Source organism: Arachis stenosperma, chromosome 7, assembly GCF_014773155.1.
Source record: "Arachis stenosperma cultivar V10309 chromosome 7, arast.V10309.gnm1.PFL2, whole genome shotgun sequence".
NCBI lineage: Eukaryota > Viridiplantae > Streptophyta > Magnoliopsida > Fabales > Fabaceae > Arachis > Arachis stenosperma.
Genome location: NC_080383.1, coordinates 1919947 through 1936837, shown reverse-complemented (window position 1 = coordinate 1936837; position 16891 = coordinate 1919947). Strand labels below are relative to the sequence as shown.

The 16891-nt window shown below is 29.3% G+C and overlaps 1 protein-coding gene and 1 long non-coding RNA gene across 11 annotated transcripts; both read left to right on the top strand.

The window, feature by feature from the left end:
* The first annotated feature begins 10953 nt into the window (after positions 1-10953).
* Positions 10954-12888, top strand: LOC130940168 (uncharacterized). Of its 7 annotated transcripts, XR_009070234.1 has the most exons (7): positions 10962-11188; positions 11258-11346; positions 11450-11504; positions 11610-11732; positions 11895-12098; positions 12205-12290; positions 12819-12888. It is a non-coding gene; the product is annotated as an uncharacterized LOC130940168 (long non-coding RNA). The 7 variants fall into 7 exon arrangements; XR_009070232.1 differs by lacking the exons at positions 11258-11346; positions 11450-11504 and having other exon boundaries at positions 10954-11188; XR_009070230.1 differs by having other exon boundaries at positions 11258-11732.
* Positions 12889-13509: 621 nt separating this feature from the next.
* On the top strand, positions 13510-15608 carry LOC130940167 (uncharacterized). 4 transcript variants are annotated; one of them, XM_057868229.1, is made up of 6 exons: positions 13510-13626; positions 13752-13873; positions 13970-14083; positions 14218-14257; positions 14862-15109; positions 15322-15608. In XM_057868229.1, exons 3-6 carry the CDS (start codon positions 14027-14029, stop codon positions 15493-15495), a joined length of 519 nt encoding a protein of 172 aa, XP_057724212.1. In that variant the 5' UTR covers positions 13510-13626; positions 13752-13873; positions 13970-14026; the 3' UTR covers positions 15496-15608. The 4 variants fall into 4 exon arrangements, with proteins under 4 accessions (XP_057724212.1, XP_057724210.1, XP_057724211.1 ...); XM_057868227.1 differs by having other exon boundaries at positions 14859-15109; XM_057868228.1 differs by having other exon boundaries at positions 13956-14083.
* The last annotated feature ends 1283 nt before the right edge of the window (positions 15609-16891 follow it).

Here is a 16891-nt window from a genome sequence, read left to right as displayed (position 1 = left end):
TATGGAACATGGTTTTCAAATAGAAGAAGAATTAGTAAATTCTGAAAATATAGAAAATGAAGAACACATTCTAGATTATTCAAGTGACGAAGAACCAGCAATTCCAATACAAGTAAAAAATGAAGTTGGAACATCTAAGGATAATCAATCTCAATTTAAATGGGAAACATGTTTTGATAATTATGCTTTTAAAAAAGGGTTTATAAATAAAGATTCAAAATATACAAAAATACCATCAAAATACTTCCTAAAATCCAGAAAATGGAAGGAGAAAGAATGCTCGATTTAGACTGTAAAAAGAACGAAAAAGAAATTTTCGAAAACTGGTTGAATTCCTTCTTATTAGAAGCCTTTACTAATCCAAAACTTAGTGAATTATCTGGAAGAGACATTTGGAATTACATAGGGTTTCATACTAAAGGAACTATAAGAGATTATATGACATCAATAGAAAACCAAATAATAGAAGAATTAGAAACAAAAACAACAGCTTATGATAAGATATTATATAATGATGATTCTGTATAAATAATTTTTGGAAAAATATTATAGATCATAGACAAGAAGTCTATAATAAAGAATATCAAGAAGCAAAAAACTATTTAGCTAATATTCAGATATATGATTTATGTAATATGGAGTCTTATATATGTGAATATAGAATACATTATTACAAGTTAAAAGAAGAAGATAAAAATCATTATCTTAGTATGTATATAACAAAACTTTCATATCCTGCTAATGAATTTATAATGGGAAGATTTATAAGAGAAATAAATAGAGGAACAATTGAAAATAATTTTGGTGGAGCAACCTCTGCAATAAGAGAGGAAATAAAAGAACATTGTATGCAAGAAGCAACTCAAAAAAGATTTGCAAATATAATTAGAATTTGCTATCAGGATAATGAAGAGATACCTCAAAAATATGGTCTTAATAAAAATTTTCAAAGAAAAAGAAAATATTAATTTAGAAAAAGAAAATACTATCCAAACTGGAGAAAAAAGAGATATTTTAGAAAAAAAATAACAATAAAAACAAAAGACAAAGAAATAACTATTGCCCGAATAAAAAAGAAAATTGTAAATGTTGGTATTGCCAAGAAGAAGGACACTATGCAAATGAATGCCCAAAAAAGAAGGATAAAAAGGATCTTACTAAACAAATAGAAATTGCTAAGTCTTGTTTCATGAACCATTAGAAGAATCTGATGATAACTTAAACTATATTTTTGAATATGTCTCGGAAACAGACTAAGAGACTGAGTAATAATGCTACATTTATTACTATAAAAATAACAGAAAAGTTTATAAATTCTTTCATAGATTTTGGAGCAACACAATGCTTTGCTAGTTCAAATATAAAACTTGATTGGAAAAAATTAAAGAAACCATTAAGAGTTAGAATAGCTGACAAATCAATACATAAAATTGACCAAAAAGCAGAGATGGTTGAAATTTTTATTCAAAATTATAGGTTCATTGTTCCATCTATATATATGTTAGATTCTGGAATGGATTTTATCATAGGAAATAACTTTTTAAAGCTATATCATCCATTCATTCAAGAATTAATATATATAGTTTTAAAAGCTCCACATGATTCTTCAATAAATCAAAAATCAAAACGTATAAAAATACCAACTACTACTATAGATAAGATCTTAAAATTTAAAATATTTTCTATATTAGAAACATGTTATTTAAATTTATACTTTCAGATAAATATTCCAAAAAATAATCTTGAAATAAAGATAGAAGAACTTTTGGATGAAATTTGTGCTGAAAATCCTTTAGATATTAAAAATACAAATAACGAATTAGTAAGCATTAAATTAAAAGATCCCACAAAAGAGATAAATGTTTCAAATAAAATTCCTTATTCCGCAAGAGATAGAGAAGAGTTCTCATTAGAATGTAAAAATCTTTTGGAAAAAGGAATTATAAGATTAAGTAAAAGTCCTCATGCGGCTCCAGCTTTTTACGTCGAAAACAATAATGAAATTAAAAGGGGAAAACGAAGAATGGTAATAAACTATAAGAAAATGAATGAAGCAACTATTGGTGATGCTCATAAACTTCCAAGAAAAGATTCTATTTTAGAAAAAATCAAAGGAGCAACTTGGTTTTCATCTCTTGATGCAAAATCAGGATATTGGCAACTTCGTTTAGACGAAGAAACAAAGAAATTAACTGCTTTTACTTGCCCAACGAAAGAATCAACAAGTGTATTACTCTATGAATGGAATGTATTACCATTCGGATTAAAACAAGCCCCAGGTATTTATCAAAGATTTATGGAAGAAAATCTAAAAGAGTTAAATGAATTTGTTTTAGTATACATTGATGATATACTAATTTTTACAAAACAGGATAAAGAAGATCATCTTCAAAAATTATTAATAGTTTTAGAAAGATGTAAACAGAAAGGATTAGTTCTTAGCAAAAAGAAAGCGAAAATAGCAAAACAAGAAATAGAGTTTCTTGGATTAATTCTATCCATTCAAGGAAAGCTAAAACTTCAACTAAATGTTTTAGAAAAGGTAAATTTATTTCCTAATAAAATAGAAGATAGAAAACAATTACAAATATTTTTAGGGTGTATAAATTATATTTCGGATCAAGAATTTTTAAAGAATATAACAGAATACACTAAAAGCTTATTTCCAAAAATAAGTACTAAAAAAGAATGGAAATGGGATGAAAAATATAGTATGCAAATTCAAAGAATTAAGGAATTATGTGAAAAACTTCCAGAACTTTATATTCCAGAAGAAAACGACTACTTAATAGTAGAAACAGATGCTTCAGACATAACCTTGTCAGGATGTCTAAAAGCTAAGAAAGTTATAAAAAGTTTGGAACAAGAAAAAGAATCACTAGATTCTAAATATTCCATAAAGGAATTACTTTGCAGGTATATTTCAGGAACTTTTACTCCAACAGAACAGAGATATACCACTCATGAAAAGGAAACTCTAGCAGCAATTAAATCTCTTAAGAAATGAAAAATTGATTTACTACCCAAAGAATTTACATTAAGGACAGATTCAAGTTACCTAACAGGTTTCATACGATATAATTTAAAAGTTGATTATAATCATGGACGATTGGTAAGATGGCAATTATTTTTGTTACAATATCCAATAAAAATTGAATATATTAAGGGTGACAAAAATGTTATTGCAGATACATTAACAAGAGAATGGAGTTCGTCTACAACGCATTAGATCAAGAAATTCAAAAATATGAGCAAGAACTCGAAAAATGCAAGCATTGTCAGCAAATAAGGACACAGATCCAATCTCTCAAAAAGGCCATTGAAGCAATGAAATCAACACAACAAGCAAAACCATCAGAGTTCAGCTAGCTAAGCATGGTGGACAAATCAGGTGAAGAAAAAATTTCAGAAAATAAAATAATTGCTGAAATCATTAAAAAATCCGCCCAAGATAAAAAAATATTATATAATTTATAATGGCCCCATGAAAAGAGTATATGATGCTTGGGAAAAAGCAGCACCATTCACACACCAGTCAAGGATAATTCATAAAGGAGGGTTTATAACACTGGAAGAGGCAAAGAAATCCTTCAGGGAATATGAAGCTCTCCATCCAGAGCAAACCCTAAAAAGAGCAGATAAAGCTCCAATTCAAACCCAGAGAACAGGGATAATAAGAAACATTCCTACAAGGGCTGAAGTCAAGGAAAAGAAAAAGGGTCTGTAGATCAAATATAAGAGAAACCCTTAACATAGTCCTGAACTGGACTGAAGAAAAAAGGGCAATTTTGGGATATTATCTTATTGCCAAAGAACAGCTAACAAAGCTGGTTATATTTCCAGATGCTTCCCCATCTGACACCTATCAGTTTTTCTAATATGGATTAATTGATACAATTTTAATTTTTAATGATCTAAAAATTATTAGTGAGTTTCCTGCAGGATTCGTTGATGCAGTAAAGAGATTTAAAAATATGATTGACAATGTAAATCCAAGGGATATATCCCTAAAATTTACAAACAGTCAACCTATTTTTAATGAAGAAGAAGAATGCTTGGTTCCAGCACACCAAGTAATATTCATGTCCGTCTTCCCAGGAAATTTTCAACCAATTGATCAGATTCAAGACTTAACAATTTACAGTCATGAAGGAAGGCTAGCCAGTACATTAGCAAGGGTCTTTGAAAGAACTCAAAAAATAACGAAGGAATCTCACACAAGGATTAATTATAATATAAAAGCAGAAATACTTTGCTTGTGTCCAGTAAAAGAAATGAAATTGAAGAAAGAGAGATGAGACTCTTGGTGGAATTTAAATCAGCATTCTACAACTTATCCGGACTTTTAGAAAAGCTCCCTGAAGGGATAAAGAAGAATCTCTGCTATTTGATAAAAGACAGAGAAGACCACAAGTGCCAGCTATGTGCCTCAGAGTTATCTGAAGAAAGCAATAATGAAACGGAATCAACTCACATGATGAAAGAAGAGGACAATGCATCTGAGGGTCACATGATAAAAGAGGAGGACAGTGCATCTGAAGCATCTCTTAACATTATTGCATAGTGACGTAAGCACTTAGGTCATAGAGCACCAACAATGTAGCTGGTACAAGAAGAACAAACAATGACGTAAGCAATGACGTCATAAGAAGGGTAAGGATGGGAATTGTCCATCAAACCCAACTATTATAAATAGGTTGCTTAGGCAATTGTAGAGGGGCAGACAATAGAAAGCAGGAGGCTAAGAGTACTCATATGCTAGGAGAGCAAGGAGGAAGCTGCCGAGGCGATTCTATAGTCTGAAGAAGAATCCCCTTAGGGAAAAATAATGCTAAACTCCCCTCTGGAGCTAGTATCTACAATCTCCCCTCTAGAGATAAAAACATCTTATGTAAAATATATTAAATAAAGGAAGTTTTTCTCCAGAAAGGTACGCCTTTATCCTAATCTCTTAGTTATGAATTATTTAGAAAGCTTAGAATTAACGGAAGAATCTGATTATTATAGATTATCTGCTTTATTAGATAATGAAAAACATGCCGTTCTAAAAACAGAACTAAATCTCAAATCAAATGAAAATTTTAATAAACAAAATCTTTTAAAAGAAGTTTTTAATAGAAAAAATATAATATACTATGAAAAAATTCAACTTGAAGCCCCTATAAAGATAAAATCCGCCAATGGAGAACTTGAAATAGCTTTGATAAATGATGAAGAATTGAGTAAACAGATTGAGAAAATTAAGGATCAACAAAAAAGATCTAAAATTGGATGGATTCATATTAGTACTATACAAGTCTTAATCAAATCTACATATATGAAAGGAATTAATTCACCAATAAGCTTAGCAATCTGTGACAAAAGAATTACTGATGACCCAATAGATCAAATAATTGGAATTGTTCATGGAAACTTGGCAAACGTAAATGTTAAATTCAATGCCCATCTTGGATATGCTATACCTTTATCAACTGAAAATCTTGGAAGATCTATAAGTTTGGCTTATAAATTTCACAGAAAAAATCTAATGGAACAAGACGATGAACCATTTTCAATTACATATGCAATAAATTATGCTTTAACAAATAGCCATCATAGTATAATATTTAAAAATAGAGAAAGAATTTATGTTGATGAATTATTTTAGAAAATTGTAAAAACAGAAATACCAAAATATAAAGCTATTGAAAACCCAGTTCTATTATTAAAAGAACCATCAGGAAAACTAGTTTCATCGAATTTTCAAATAAGAGAATCTAAAATTAATAGCCCTTTAAGTTTATCTAAGTTAAAGATTAAAAAAGAAAATTCTGAAATAAAAGAATTAACAAAAAAGGTCAAAAAATTAAATGAAACCTTAAACACTAAATTATGACAATAAATAAAGAAAAAATATATGTAACTTATCAAGACAAGAAACAAGAGCTCTTTGAAAGAGAAAATCGGTTGAATTATTTACAGTTTTCTGAAATAAATCAAAGAGCATTTGAAGCTCTAAAAATAATCTATGACAAGTTGAAAGGAGAAGTTGAAGAGTTAGAAAGAACGATAGAATCTCTAGAAAATAGTGATGAATCGATGATAGAATTTGCAGAAATTCTAAAATAATGAAGCATACAAGGATTGAAAAACCAGAAAATAAAATACAAAGAAAAAGGGCAAAAAAATTAAAAAGTAAAATAAAGGAATATAAAAGGGAATTAAATAATCTTCAGATCGAAATTAATGACCTTATAATAAAAAGGATAGAAATAAGAATAAATATAAACAAGTTAGAGTTAAACTTAAAAAAATTTATAAATGCCTGAAAAACCATATTATGACTTAAAAAAATTAAAGCTGTTAAAAGAAAAAATGAAAAATGAAGTTGAAAAATTAAAAAGATATTTAGAAACAACAGAAAGTATAGAAATAAAAGAAGTTTTTGAGGATTTGAGAAATTATATTAAAAAAAAGACAAACAGATAAAAGATTTTATATACAATAATCCATGCAAAAAAGAATATTATAAATTAAAACAAGATTGAAAAAACTATAAAAATGAAATCAGAACTATAAATACTAGTAATAGTAGAAATGGTCAAAATTTTTTATTATGAATTGGCAAATAAAGTACCACCAATCAAATCCATACAAATTATCCGAAGAGTTAATAGAAATTTAAAAAAAGAAATTAAAAGAAAAGTCGACTTTAAAAATTGGTATCAGAGCCAAATTAACGATTAAGGGTAACATTTTCTCTTTAAACAACACTTTTAGTGATACGCTTTTAAATCAAAAAAGACAAAAATCTGTATATATCCATCTATACACTAGATGGACCCTAGATTTTTACATGTGAGAGTGATTAATGAGATTAGTAATATTTTATGTTAATTACTGTGATTAAATATTTGATTTTTTTTTATTTAAAGTCCAATAAAATTTTTGTGAGGCTGGGTTATTCATTTAACAAGAATAAATTGGGGTAATGCGTTATCCCTGTCTGGGCTTAGTTCCAATCTATTAATAATAATAATAATAATAATAATAATAATAATAATAATAATAATAATAATAATAATAATAATAATAACTATGTGAAGCAAGTGTTGAAACAAGTAGTGCAAAGTAATATTTGTATTGCAGTGTATATTTTATACTCGTGACTACAAAAAAATGACATATAAAAATAATAAGTAGTTTATTATTAAATTTTAATATATATATTTTTAATATTTTAAAAATATCAACGACTCTTGAATAATACGGTACAAAAATAAAATCTCATTTCGGTGTATTTGACTCCACTTTTCATAATTCAATATTATTAAAGGATATTTAGTTAAATATAATTTTATAAAGGAAAAGTCTAGGGGGCCAGCAATTCTATTGAATTTTGGCCAGCATGTAACCAGCAGAGAAATGTGAGCCATTTGATGAAATCTCACACTAATCTCACACCATCAAATCATCATTAATGGCTAATTGATGGCTAACAATCACAAAAGTTGCTGGTCCCTAACATTGCTCTTTTATAAATATATAAAATTTGAATTTAACTATTTCATAAAAAAGTAATTATATATATAATACCAAAAAAACGATGAGTCAAAATAGCAACCGTAATCCTAATTATTCCTAAAACTCACTTTCTCGCTGCTATATTTCATTATATTTGTCCAATAATTTCTTATTTTTCTATTTTTGTTGTTTTTTTTATTTTCTTTTGATTACAAAAAATAAGAGTTTATGTTTATCTTTTGTGATCTTAATTTTATTAAAGTATATCAAATTTATTTTGTAATTATACTATTCTGTAATATATTTATTTTTGACTTAATGGTTATTGTATAATAAAATTTTATTTGTATTTTTTTCAACGAATGGTTTCTGAGTCTTTTATATTCATATTAGACTTAACTTATTTTTTAGTAACGCAGAAATACTTTAAAGAAAACATCACCATCAGAGTTTGAATGTCAAAATAATTTAGTAATCTCTTCTACTAAAAAGACGTTTCTAAAATTTCAAATAGAAATACTTATAGCAGATTTTGGACAATGAATAAATATCTCAAATTATGTTTTACAATAATAAAATATAATTATAAAAATTTGGGTTATTTATTTTTTGTCCCAATAATTACATTTTCTTTTCAGAAAAATTTTTAATATTTAATTTCATTCATTCTTTTTTCTAACGTTTTTTATTATTTCAAAATGATTCTTAATGTTTTTTATTTGTTTGAAAAATATTCGTAAAAGTTTTCAATTTATTCCTAACATTATATATAAGTTGACATCTAGGGATAATTTTCACACAAATCGACAATATTAGAAACAAAATTGAATGTGACTAATTGTTAAGTGTATCTTTGAAAAATTACAAAAATTACATTTTACCCCAAAAATTATTGTTTTTATTATGTATGATTTGCCCCAACTAACAAAATTTTTTGAATCCGTCACTGGGCTTAGCACTGTTGACACATATGATTGTAGTTTTTATCCTTCAGTTCATATGTTGTGATCGAGTTTATTTTTTTTGGTATTTTGTCTTATGAGTTTGTATTTGAATGAAATCATAATAATATGCTTCGATTTGTTTATTTATATTTTATTTCTTATTTTATTATAAAATATTTTTTTACCTTCAGTTACGGTTGAACCCATAAACGATTGAACCAACAGCTACAACAGCTCAATGGCCGGTTCAGTTTATAAAACCGTGCATGAGACATTGACTACGGTCTAATGACGACATCGAAGCGTAGTGCTGACGTAAGACCAGTAGTGTGGTTTCTCCATAAGGACGGAGAATACGACACGCTCAAAGAGGGAAACATTTTGATTCCCTATGAGGACGCCTATAGTGAAAGCTCATGGAGGGAATGATTTGTAAACATAAGGGGTGGTGGCGGTGTGGAACTCAGAGAGAGATACAAAGGGAAACAATAATGATTTCCTTTATTACAAATTCATTAAATCTTAAACACAATTTTTTAATTAAGAAATTATCTTTATTTTAAGAAATAAATCATATAATTTAAGCATATATATAAAAGTCTAAAATAAAATAAATAAAGTTAATCAATAAAAAATAATGAACAAATTAAAAAAAATGTGTTCGAAAATCTCTAAACCCTAGCCTATATTCCTAAACTCTAAATTCTCAACAACAAACTCTGAACTTTAATCCCGAATCCAAAATTCTTAAACCCTAACTCAAATCTTATACCATAAACTCTAAATTACAAACTTAAAACAAAAATACTAAATAAACAATCTTTAACCATAAATGCTAATTCATAAATTCTAAATCATACATTACACTTTTTAATCTATCAACAATAGATACTAATTTCTTAACACTAAATTCTAAATAATATCATACACAGTAAAATATTAATAAAGATATTTTGTATCACTTTTTTAATTATAAATATTAAAACTTTAATGTTCATTGTAACTATCCTTTAAATTTAAATTTTTTTACTAAAACCTAATATTTTAAAATGTCAAATCTAATATTGTAATAAATAAACGAGTTTCTATGTTTAAGCAAAGACAATTTTATTTCAAAGGGTTTATAAAATAATTTAAAGTTAACCCATACCAAAATCTTTTTCTATTGTTTAGTACTCATAAAATCATTTATAAATGCACACCTATAATTTTTACAAATTACACTCTTTTTTTTTATATTATCATGCAAATTGAATTATGTGAATAGACTTTTGTTAACAAAAAACGACTATCACTATATTTTTTTCCCTCCTTTACCAAACCAAAAACAAGTGAATTCCATGAAACTTTCATACCAAAAAGCCCAAAATCATAATGACTTTCATTAACACATAATTCCTCATCGAATTTTTTATATAACTTCCAACACCTGCTGCAACTTCTGCGAAAAGAGTAGGACACTTCCAGATGTTGTTTGCGCATGTGAAGACATTACTACCACACGTTACCCATCGAATTGGTCCACGCCATTTTATCACCTGCTAAAAAATAATCGTTTCATCCCAGTAACAATGGCCTTATTAAGAATCAATAAAATAAACTTATTGTTTTGGATACATATGATGTTGGCCAATTTTATGGTGTTTATAAATTTTTACTTAAATTTTGTCTAACTTATTTTTTTGTAAGTTTTAATTTTTAAAAATTATTTATTTTTATATTTTTTAAATTAAATAATAATTTTTAATTTTTTTTAATAAATAGACACTACTTTTAAGTACCATAATATTTATCTATGATGTTTATATATACAATAATGCATTATATCCATGCAATAACTTTAATTAAGTCATCCAAGTAATTTGCATTTACGTGCTTCGATTAGCTTCCTCCAACTCCCAAGTTATTTGTGTTACATGTACGCCTCCCTCCCTCCTTATTAACGTAATTACATGTAAGGTTTTTTTGTTCAATGTAAACCTTTTTTAATCTGCATTGAAATTTTCTTCAACGTAATAATATAAGCTCTCGTCGTTCTTCTCTTCTCTTCTTCGTTATTTTTTCTATTGTTTGTCGTTGTTTTTTGTTTTTCTTTTCGATTTGTATTCCATTGATCTTCTTTCTATTTTTTTTCATTTTTTTTATCTGCATAAAATTTATTTTCTTCATTTTCAAATTTTAATAACGTATCACACTACTAAAAAAATTAGTTATTATAGACAGATATTTCTAACAAATTTTATCCCACAGAAATACAGACAAAATTTTAGAGAGATTTTTTGTCAGAAAACAAAAAAAATGAATTAGCATAAATTACAGACGGAAAAGAAAATCCGTCGATAATTTCGTCGGAAAAATTAATTTTTTTCGTGAAAAATAATTATAGACAAATTTGCTGTCTGTAATTAAATAGACAAAACGATGCGTTTTATTAAATTATTACAGATAGAAAATCCGTCTGTAATTTAAAAATTTCCCTCGAAAATATTGAGTTAACCTAATTCACATCCTATCCTCTCGATGCATTCACACTCCACACTCTCCTTCATAGGAGCTACTTCCTATCCTCTCAGAACCCATCCTCTCAGATCCTATCCTCTCAGAGCTTCTTCCTCTCTCCGTCCACGTTCTCTCCATCACAGGAGCTTCTTTCACCGCCGCCGCTCTCTCCATCGCTCCATCCACGATCTCATCACTGACAACAACTGCCATTTGCTGGTCATCCTCATCCACCGGTTCAGGTATGATTTTGCATGGCTTTCAATTTTTTAATTCTTCTCATCTGAAATCATAGTTTCTGTGCTGTTTAGGTATGGCTTCAGGAATCGAAACCATTACACACTAACAAACCAACAAACCCTAACAACAATTATCAATCTTACTCTCACTTTGTAAACTTGTCTGTCTCTTCGAACCCTAGTTTTTCTTTCAAGACGACTTATGTATTTATTTATTTATTCACTCCCTATTTCAATTTAATTTTGAATGATTTTTGTCTTCAGGAAGTGCAGCGATTAGAATCTTCTCTGGTTAGATTTTCATTGTGGTGTATAAATGGTAGATGATGAAATTTGTACATTTGAGGGCTGATATTTAGTCAAGTGAAAAAAAAATGAATTACTTATTTTACTTCTTTCTTACACAGTTTGCTTTGCTTTGCAGGCTACATAATTCATTGCAGATATTAGAGGGTGAAACCATGTCATTGTTTTCTTCTTCCATTGTCTATTTTGTGCTCCTGCTCTCTATTATCATTCATAGCCATAGAGTTCACTCATTTTCTAGGTACCGACATGCCTTACCAGTTACTACTTTCACATTCCCATTACCATTCCACTATTTGCTTTTCTGCTACACTTGTGACCTATATTGTTATCTTCTTTGGAATGGTTTAGTATATGATTACATTTCTTTTATATTATTGATATTTTGTCCTTGTGTCTATAGAAATATGAGTTCTTGACACTGCAAGTGACAACTCAGAAGCAATGAACTAAAAGCAAGTAGCAAAGTTTTGCAGGGAGAAACTCCACAATTTCCAGAGCTGATGGTTTAGGCAACAGCTACATAAAAGGGCATCTTTTGGAGGAGTTCACTTTTCCTAAAAAATCAGCTCCCTTTAACAGCTGCCATGCTTCCACCATTGTTGAGGTACAAAATTACATCACTTTTTCTTTTTCTTTTCCTTCCAAAAAAGTTGAAGTTTTTGTCATGATGAGAAGCATATTACATTGATGTCTATTTTGAATTCCACTAGGTTAGGAAGGGTCTTTTTTGGTTGCATATTATGGGGGAACATCTGAGGGGGCGCCTGATGTCAAAATATGGCTGCAAACTTACAAGGTAATGATGTAAATAGTTAAAACTTAAAGGTTGCATAAATTGCTACTCTGACACCTAGCTTTTCAATTCATAAGAGACTGGGATTTCTAATGCAATCATAGTAACTTTGAATTTGAAACTTTGGTGAGAGATGTTACTTTCCTCTAAACTATTGGCTGCTTATTTGACTTGATTTGGCAGAATGGCAAATGGAAATCACCTTTAATTGCTGATGAAGAACCAAATGTTCCTATGTGGAACCCTGTGTTGTTCAAAACTCCTTCAAATGTGTTACTGCTGTTTTATAGAATAGGCCTTGATGTTCAAAAATAATGTTTCTAACTCTCACAATCTCCTTATGAAGTTTTGCATATTTTTAGCAAGCTGCTCTAGTTATCATTGTGACACTAACCTAGGTTCTCAGATAGAGGTTCAAATTTTTATTCTACTTTTTGTTGGTTCATTTTTTTGAAATTTGGTGAAGAAAAACATAAATGGATTTGATAAGCTTCAACCTGTGATAAAGGGCTTTTAGTTTCCAATTTTCAGGTTAATGTTGAGCATCATAGTCAGCCCTTAACATGATTTTGATATCTGCAGGAAAGAGCAACTCAACAGGTATTGTCATTGTAGTGATTTAATACTTGATTAACTACGAATATGTCATCAATGGTCATGTTTGAATCTAACCATTATTTCTTTAAAAGGGAAGAAGCGCTGAAAAAAAGGCGCTCGCAGTAACGAAGTCGAGTTAATAATTCATTTATTTCTTTAATTAAGTGTCGAAATTCAAATTTTAGTTTTGTATAATTTAAATTTGAAACAGAATTTTTTGTCTGAATATATTGTCAGGACATGCATTTATCACAAGAAAACTCAGCGCGGATCTTCAACATTCATGGAAAAGAAGATACCTTTTACAGGAATATTAAGCAATAAGGCTGAACAAAATCCAGGTTTCCATTCAATTAAACTACTTTGAATGCTGCTCCCTTTGTGTCTTTCTGTTCTTCTACCTATAGAGTTAACCATCTCGTTTGACTTCTTATTCATTTGTGATTGTAGATTTTTTCAACTCGAACAGAGTGAAAATTTGTTATTGCGATGGTGCCTCTTTTGCTAGGGACAGTGAACATAAGGTAGAGTTTGAATCTCAGAGATAACACATTGGTAACGACATTCATAGAATAAGGGTTACCACACAAAACTAAGTGAATGTTGTCTACTGAGATAGGCTGCACGTCTACAATTCCGAGGACAGCGCATTTGGATGGCTGCAATGGAGGATCTGATGTCGAAAGGAATGCATTTTGTCAAAAGTGAAGTGTCTCAGTGATGCTGGGCTATTTCTTGATGCGTAAGTTGCTAACTGTGGTATTTCATACAATCAATGCCAATTTCCATCTGTGACTACACCATTTTGGACATTTTCTCAAATTAACTACTTACTTGTTTCTCCCTCTCAACTTAAAATATTTTCAGGCCTGGTGTGTGGGGAAATGAAGGTGTGGTCAAGTGCAGTAATCCAGATTCTTGTAAACTCGTAAAACTCATTTGAGATGAACCAACAAGTTCAAGCTGAAGTAGCAATGCTTTCTGAAACGGTATAAATCTTTTATTTAGTACACTTTCTCTAACATAAAAGTGAAAGTGCATAAACTGTTTTCTTTTATGTAATGGCTACAGAATTCTATTTCCAGGGTTTGGGAATCTAAGTTCATTTACCACTTATTGATGGTTGTGATATATTGTGTTCCATGGAAGAGTCATACACCACCGGCCTCCCCACCAGCCATTTGGCCGGTTCTGTTATGGTGAGTCATCCTTCTCCTCTTCCTAGCAGTTGAAGTGGTTTTATATAATTTGGAATTAAATTTTATTAAGTTATTTGAAGCCAATGAACTTTTCTGATCTAATTAGTAATGAACTATTCCTGTTTGAGAATCAGGCTGTCACAACTAGAGAAAAGAGTACTACGAAACAAGATGGTATGTAACTATAGTTCTAATTTTTTTAAATTTTTTCAATTGGAGCTGTGTATTATTGTAATGCCTTGCGTTGAAGCTTGGTTCCCCTGATAACGGATGCAGCCCCTTTGGCAAATTTGAATTTTGTCGACGGATGGATTATATCTAGTATCTAGTTGTAGAAAAGAGAACTTTGAAATTTGAATACAGTAGCAACCTTTTCGTGAATCGGAAAATTAAGTTGAAGCCCTTTTTCTTTTTAATCTTTGTTACCAGTATCTGATTGGTATATTCTATTTTATTTTATTACTAGACCAATTCAAATTTGGTTCCAGTACTTTCTAAGCCACTTTGTGTTTTCTATTGTTATTATCATTTTATTTTAATAAATTTGCTATTTCCATTTTGTTTTATTGATTATATATTAATTGTACCAACTACCATGTTCATTTCACATGGCAGAGTGAATTAGGCATAGTAAATGTTTTCATACGATGGACCAGTAAAGTAAACTTCTGATCTTTGGTCCATAAGATCTTATTTTTGTTCATAAACAATACAAAACATGATTTCATTACACCATATATGTAACATGTTATTTTTATTATTATGATTGTTATAGCAGAGACGTGCATAGTTGAAGAACCTCAAAAAAAATTGGTCATGTCAGCATCTGAGAAACCATCATCATCTTCTTCAGTGACGAGTACTGTAGCATTAGCAAGAGATATTGATCCACTATTGAAGGATTTGAACGAAAAGAAGCAGAGTTTCAAGCGCAACGTGGTGTCTTTGGCTGCAGAGTTGAAGGATATTCAAAACCGTCTTGCTTCACAGGAACAATCTTATGCCAAAGAAACCTTAACAAGAAAGGTACAAGGTTATGAACTTAAGATTCTTTTATTTTCAATTTTTGAGTTGCTACCTTCTGTGTCCTTTTTGTTGCAATTAAAAAAAACCCCAAAAAATTGGGTTTACTTTTTTGCCATACTTGGTGAAAATTTTTCAAATTTTGATATCAATCATTTCTACTTTTTGAGTTGTGGGGTCATTTTTTTTAATGGAATTTTTCTTTAATCATGCAGGAAGCAGAGACTAAAGCCAAGAGCATGGAGTTTGAAATTGGAAGATTGCAAAAGAAATTGGAAGAAAGGAACGAGCATCTTCCAATTGCATTAAGAGATATAAAGCAACACGACATTACTCAAAGCATGTGCGGGATACTGGTTGATTGGATTGTAGAGATTTGCATAATGTAATTTTTCTCATATAAGAAATGTTATGAATTATAGTTGATAAATTTAGTATGGTTGAACAATACACTGAGGATTATAGTTAATATATCAATACATTTTGTCTATGTTTTGAATTATATTGACTTGCTTGATAAATACGATGAATTTGTTTATTTTTTGAAATATTATAATTATTTGAATACAAATTAGATAAAAGTTTGTATTAAATTTATAATTATTTTGTATGAAAATAAGTTTATTTTGTAATTGAAAAAATAAAAAAATTCTATTTTATCTTACTGACGAATTTACAGAGGAATTTTCTGTCTATAATCAGAGTGTCAGATGATTTTCCAAGGTTCAAATTATAGACGGAAAATCTGTCGAAAAATTCGTCTATAATTACAGACAGAAAATCTGTCAAAAAATTTGTCTGTAATTACAGATGGAAAATTTGTCTGTAATTACAGACGAAAAATTCGTCTGTAATTTACAGACAGAAAATCTGTCGGAAAATTCGTCTGTAATTATAGACGGAAAATCCATCGAAAAGTTTGTCACCTTCGGGAAATGGATGGAGAATTTACAGAGGAAAAATCCGTTGGTAACTGGTAAAAATCCGTCGGTAATTTTCCGACGAAAAAAATCCGTCGGTAAATAATTTTCGACGAGGCTTTTACAGAGGGACAAAATCCGTCGGTAATAAAAAATCTGTCTGTAATAAGGACTAAATCTGTCTGTATTAATCCATTTTCTAGTTGTGTCAAAACAATGAATGATTCAACTTCAAATCAGTTGAAATGAAAGCGATTTGGATTATTCTTCTGAATCAAATAAAGCGGACGAGGTTTTAATTATTCAATTTTAAATTGAACTGAATGGAATGCAATTGCTAAATTCTAGACTCAGGTGTTTTGAATTGAATTGAATTGAATGGAATGCAATCTCTGAATTCTAGACGCAGGTCTTTCAAATTTGATTTTATATATACAATGTTCGGTTCATTCAGTATTGTACATGAGTTTCATTTAGAGAGTATTTCTCGGTTCATTCTAGACGTAGGTGTTCTGAATTTTAATTTATATAATGGACAATGTTTGATTTATTTAGTATTACACAATGGTTTCGTTTTGATTATATTTTCAGTTCACCCTGGAGGCAGGTGTTTGAATTTAAATTTATATGATGGAAAATATTCGGTTCATTTGGTATTATATAATGGTTTGCTTTAATAACATTTTCGGTTCATTTTGCAATCCATGTGTGTTGTAGATGAACAATTTGTCTCAAAGGTTGGGATGACTTTCAAGACACTGGAAGAAGTTGATAAAATAATATTTTGTTTTTTGCAGTTGAATCTTTTAGATGGTGGATTAATGATTCAGTCAAGTTCTAGCCTTTATAATGCATATGATATGAT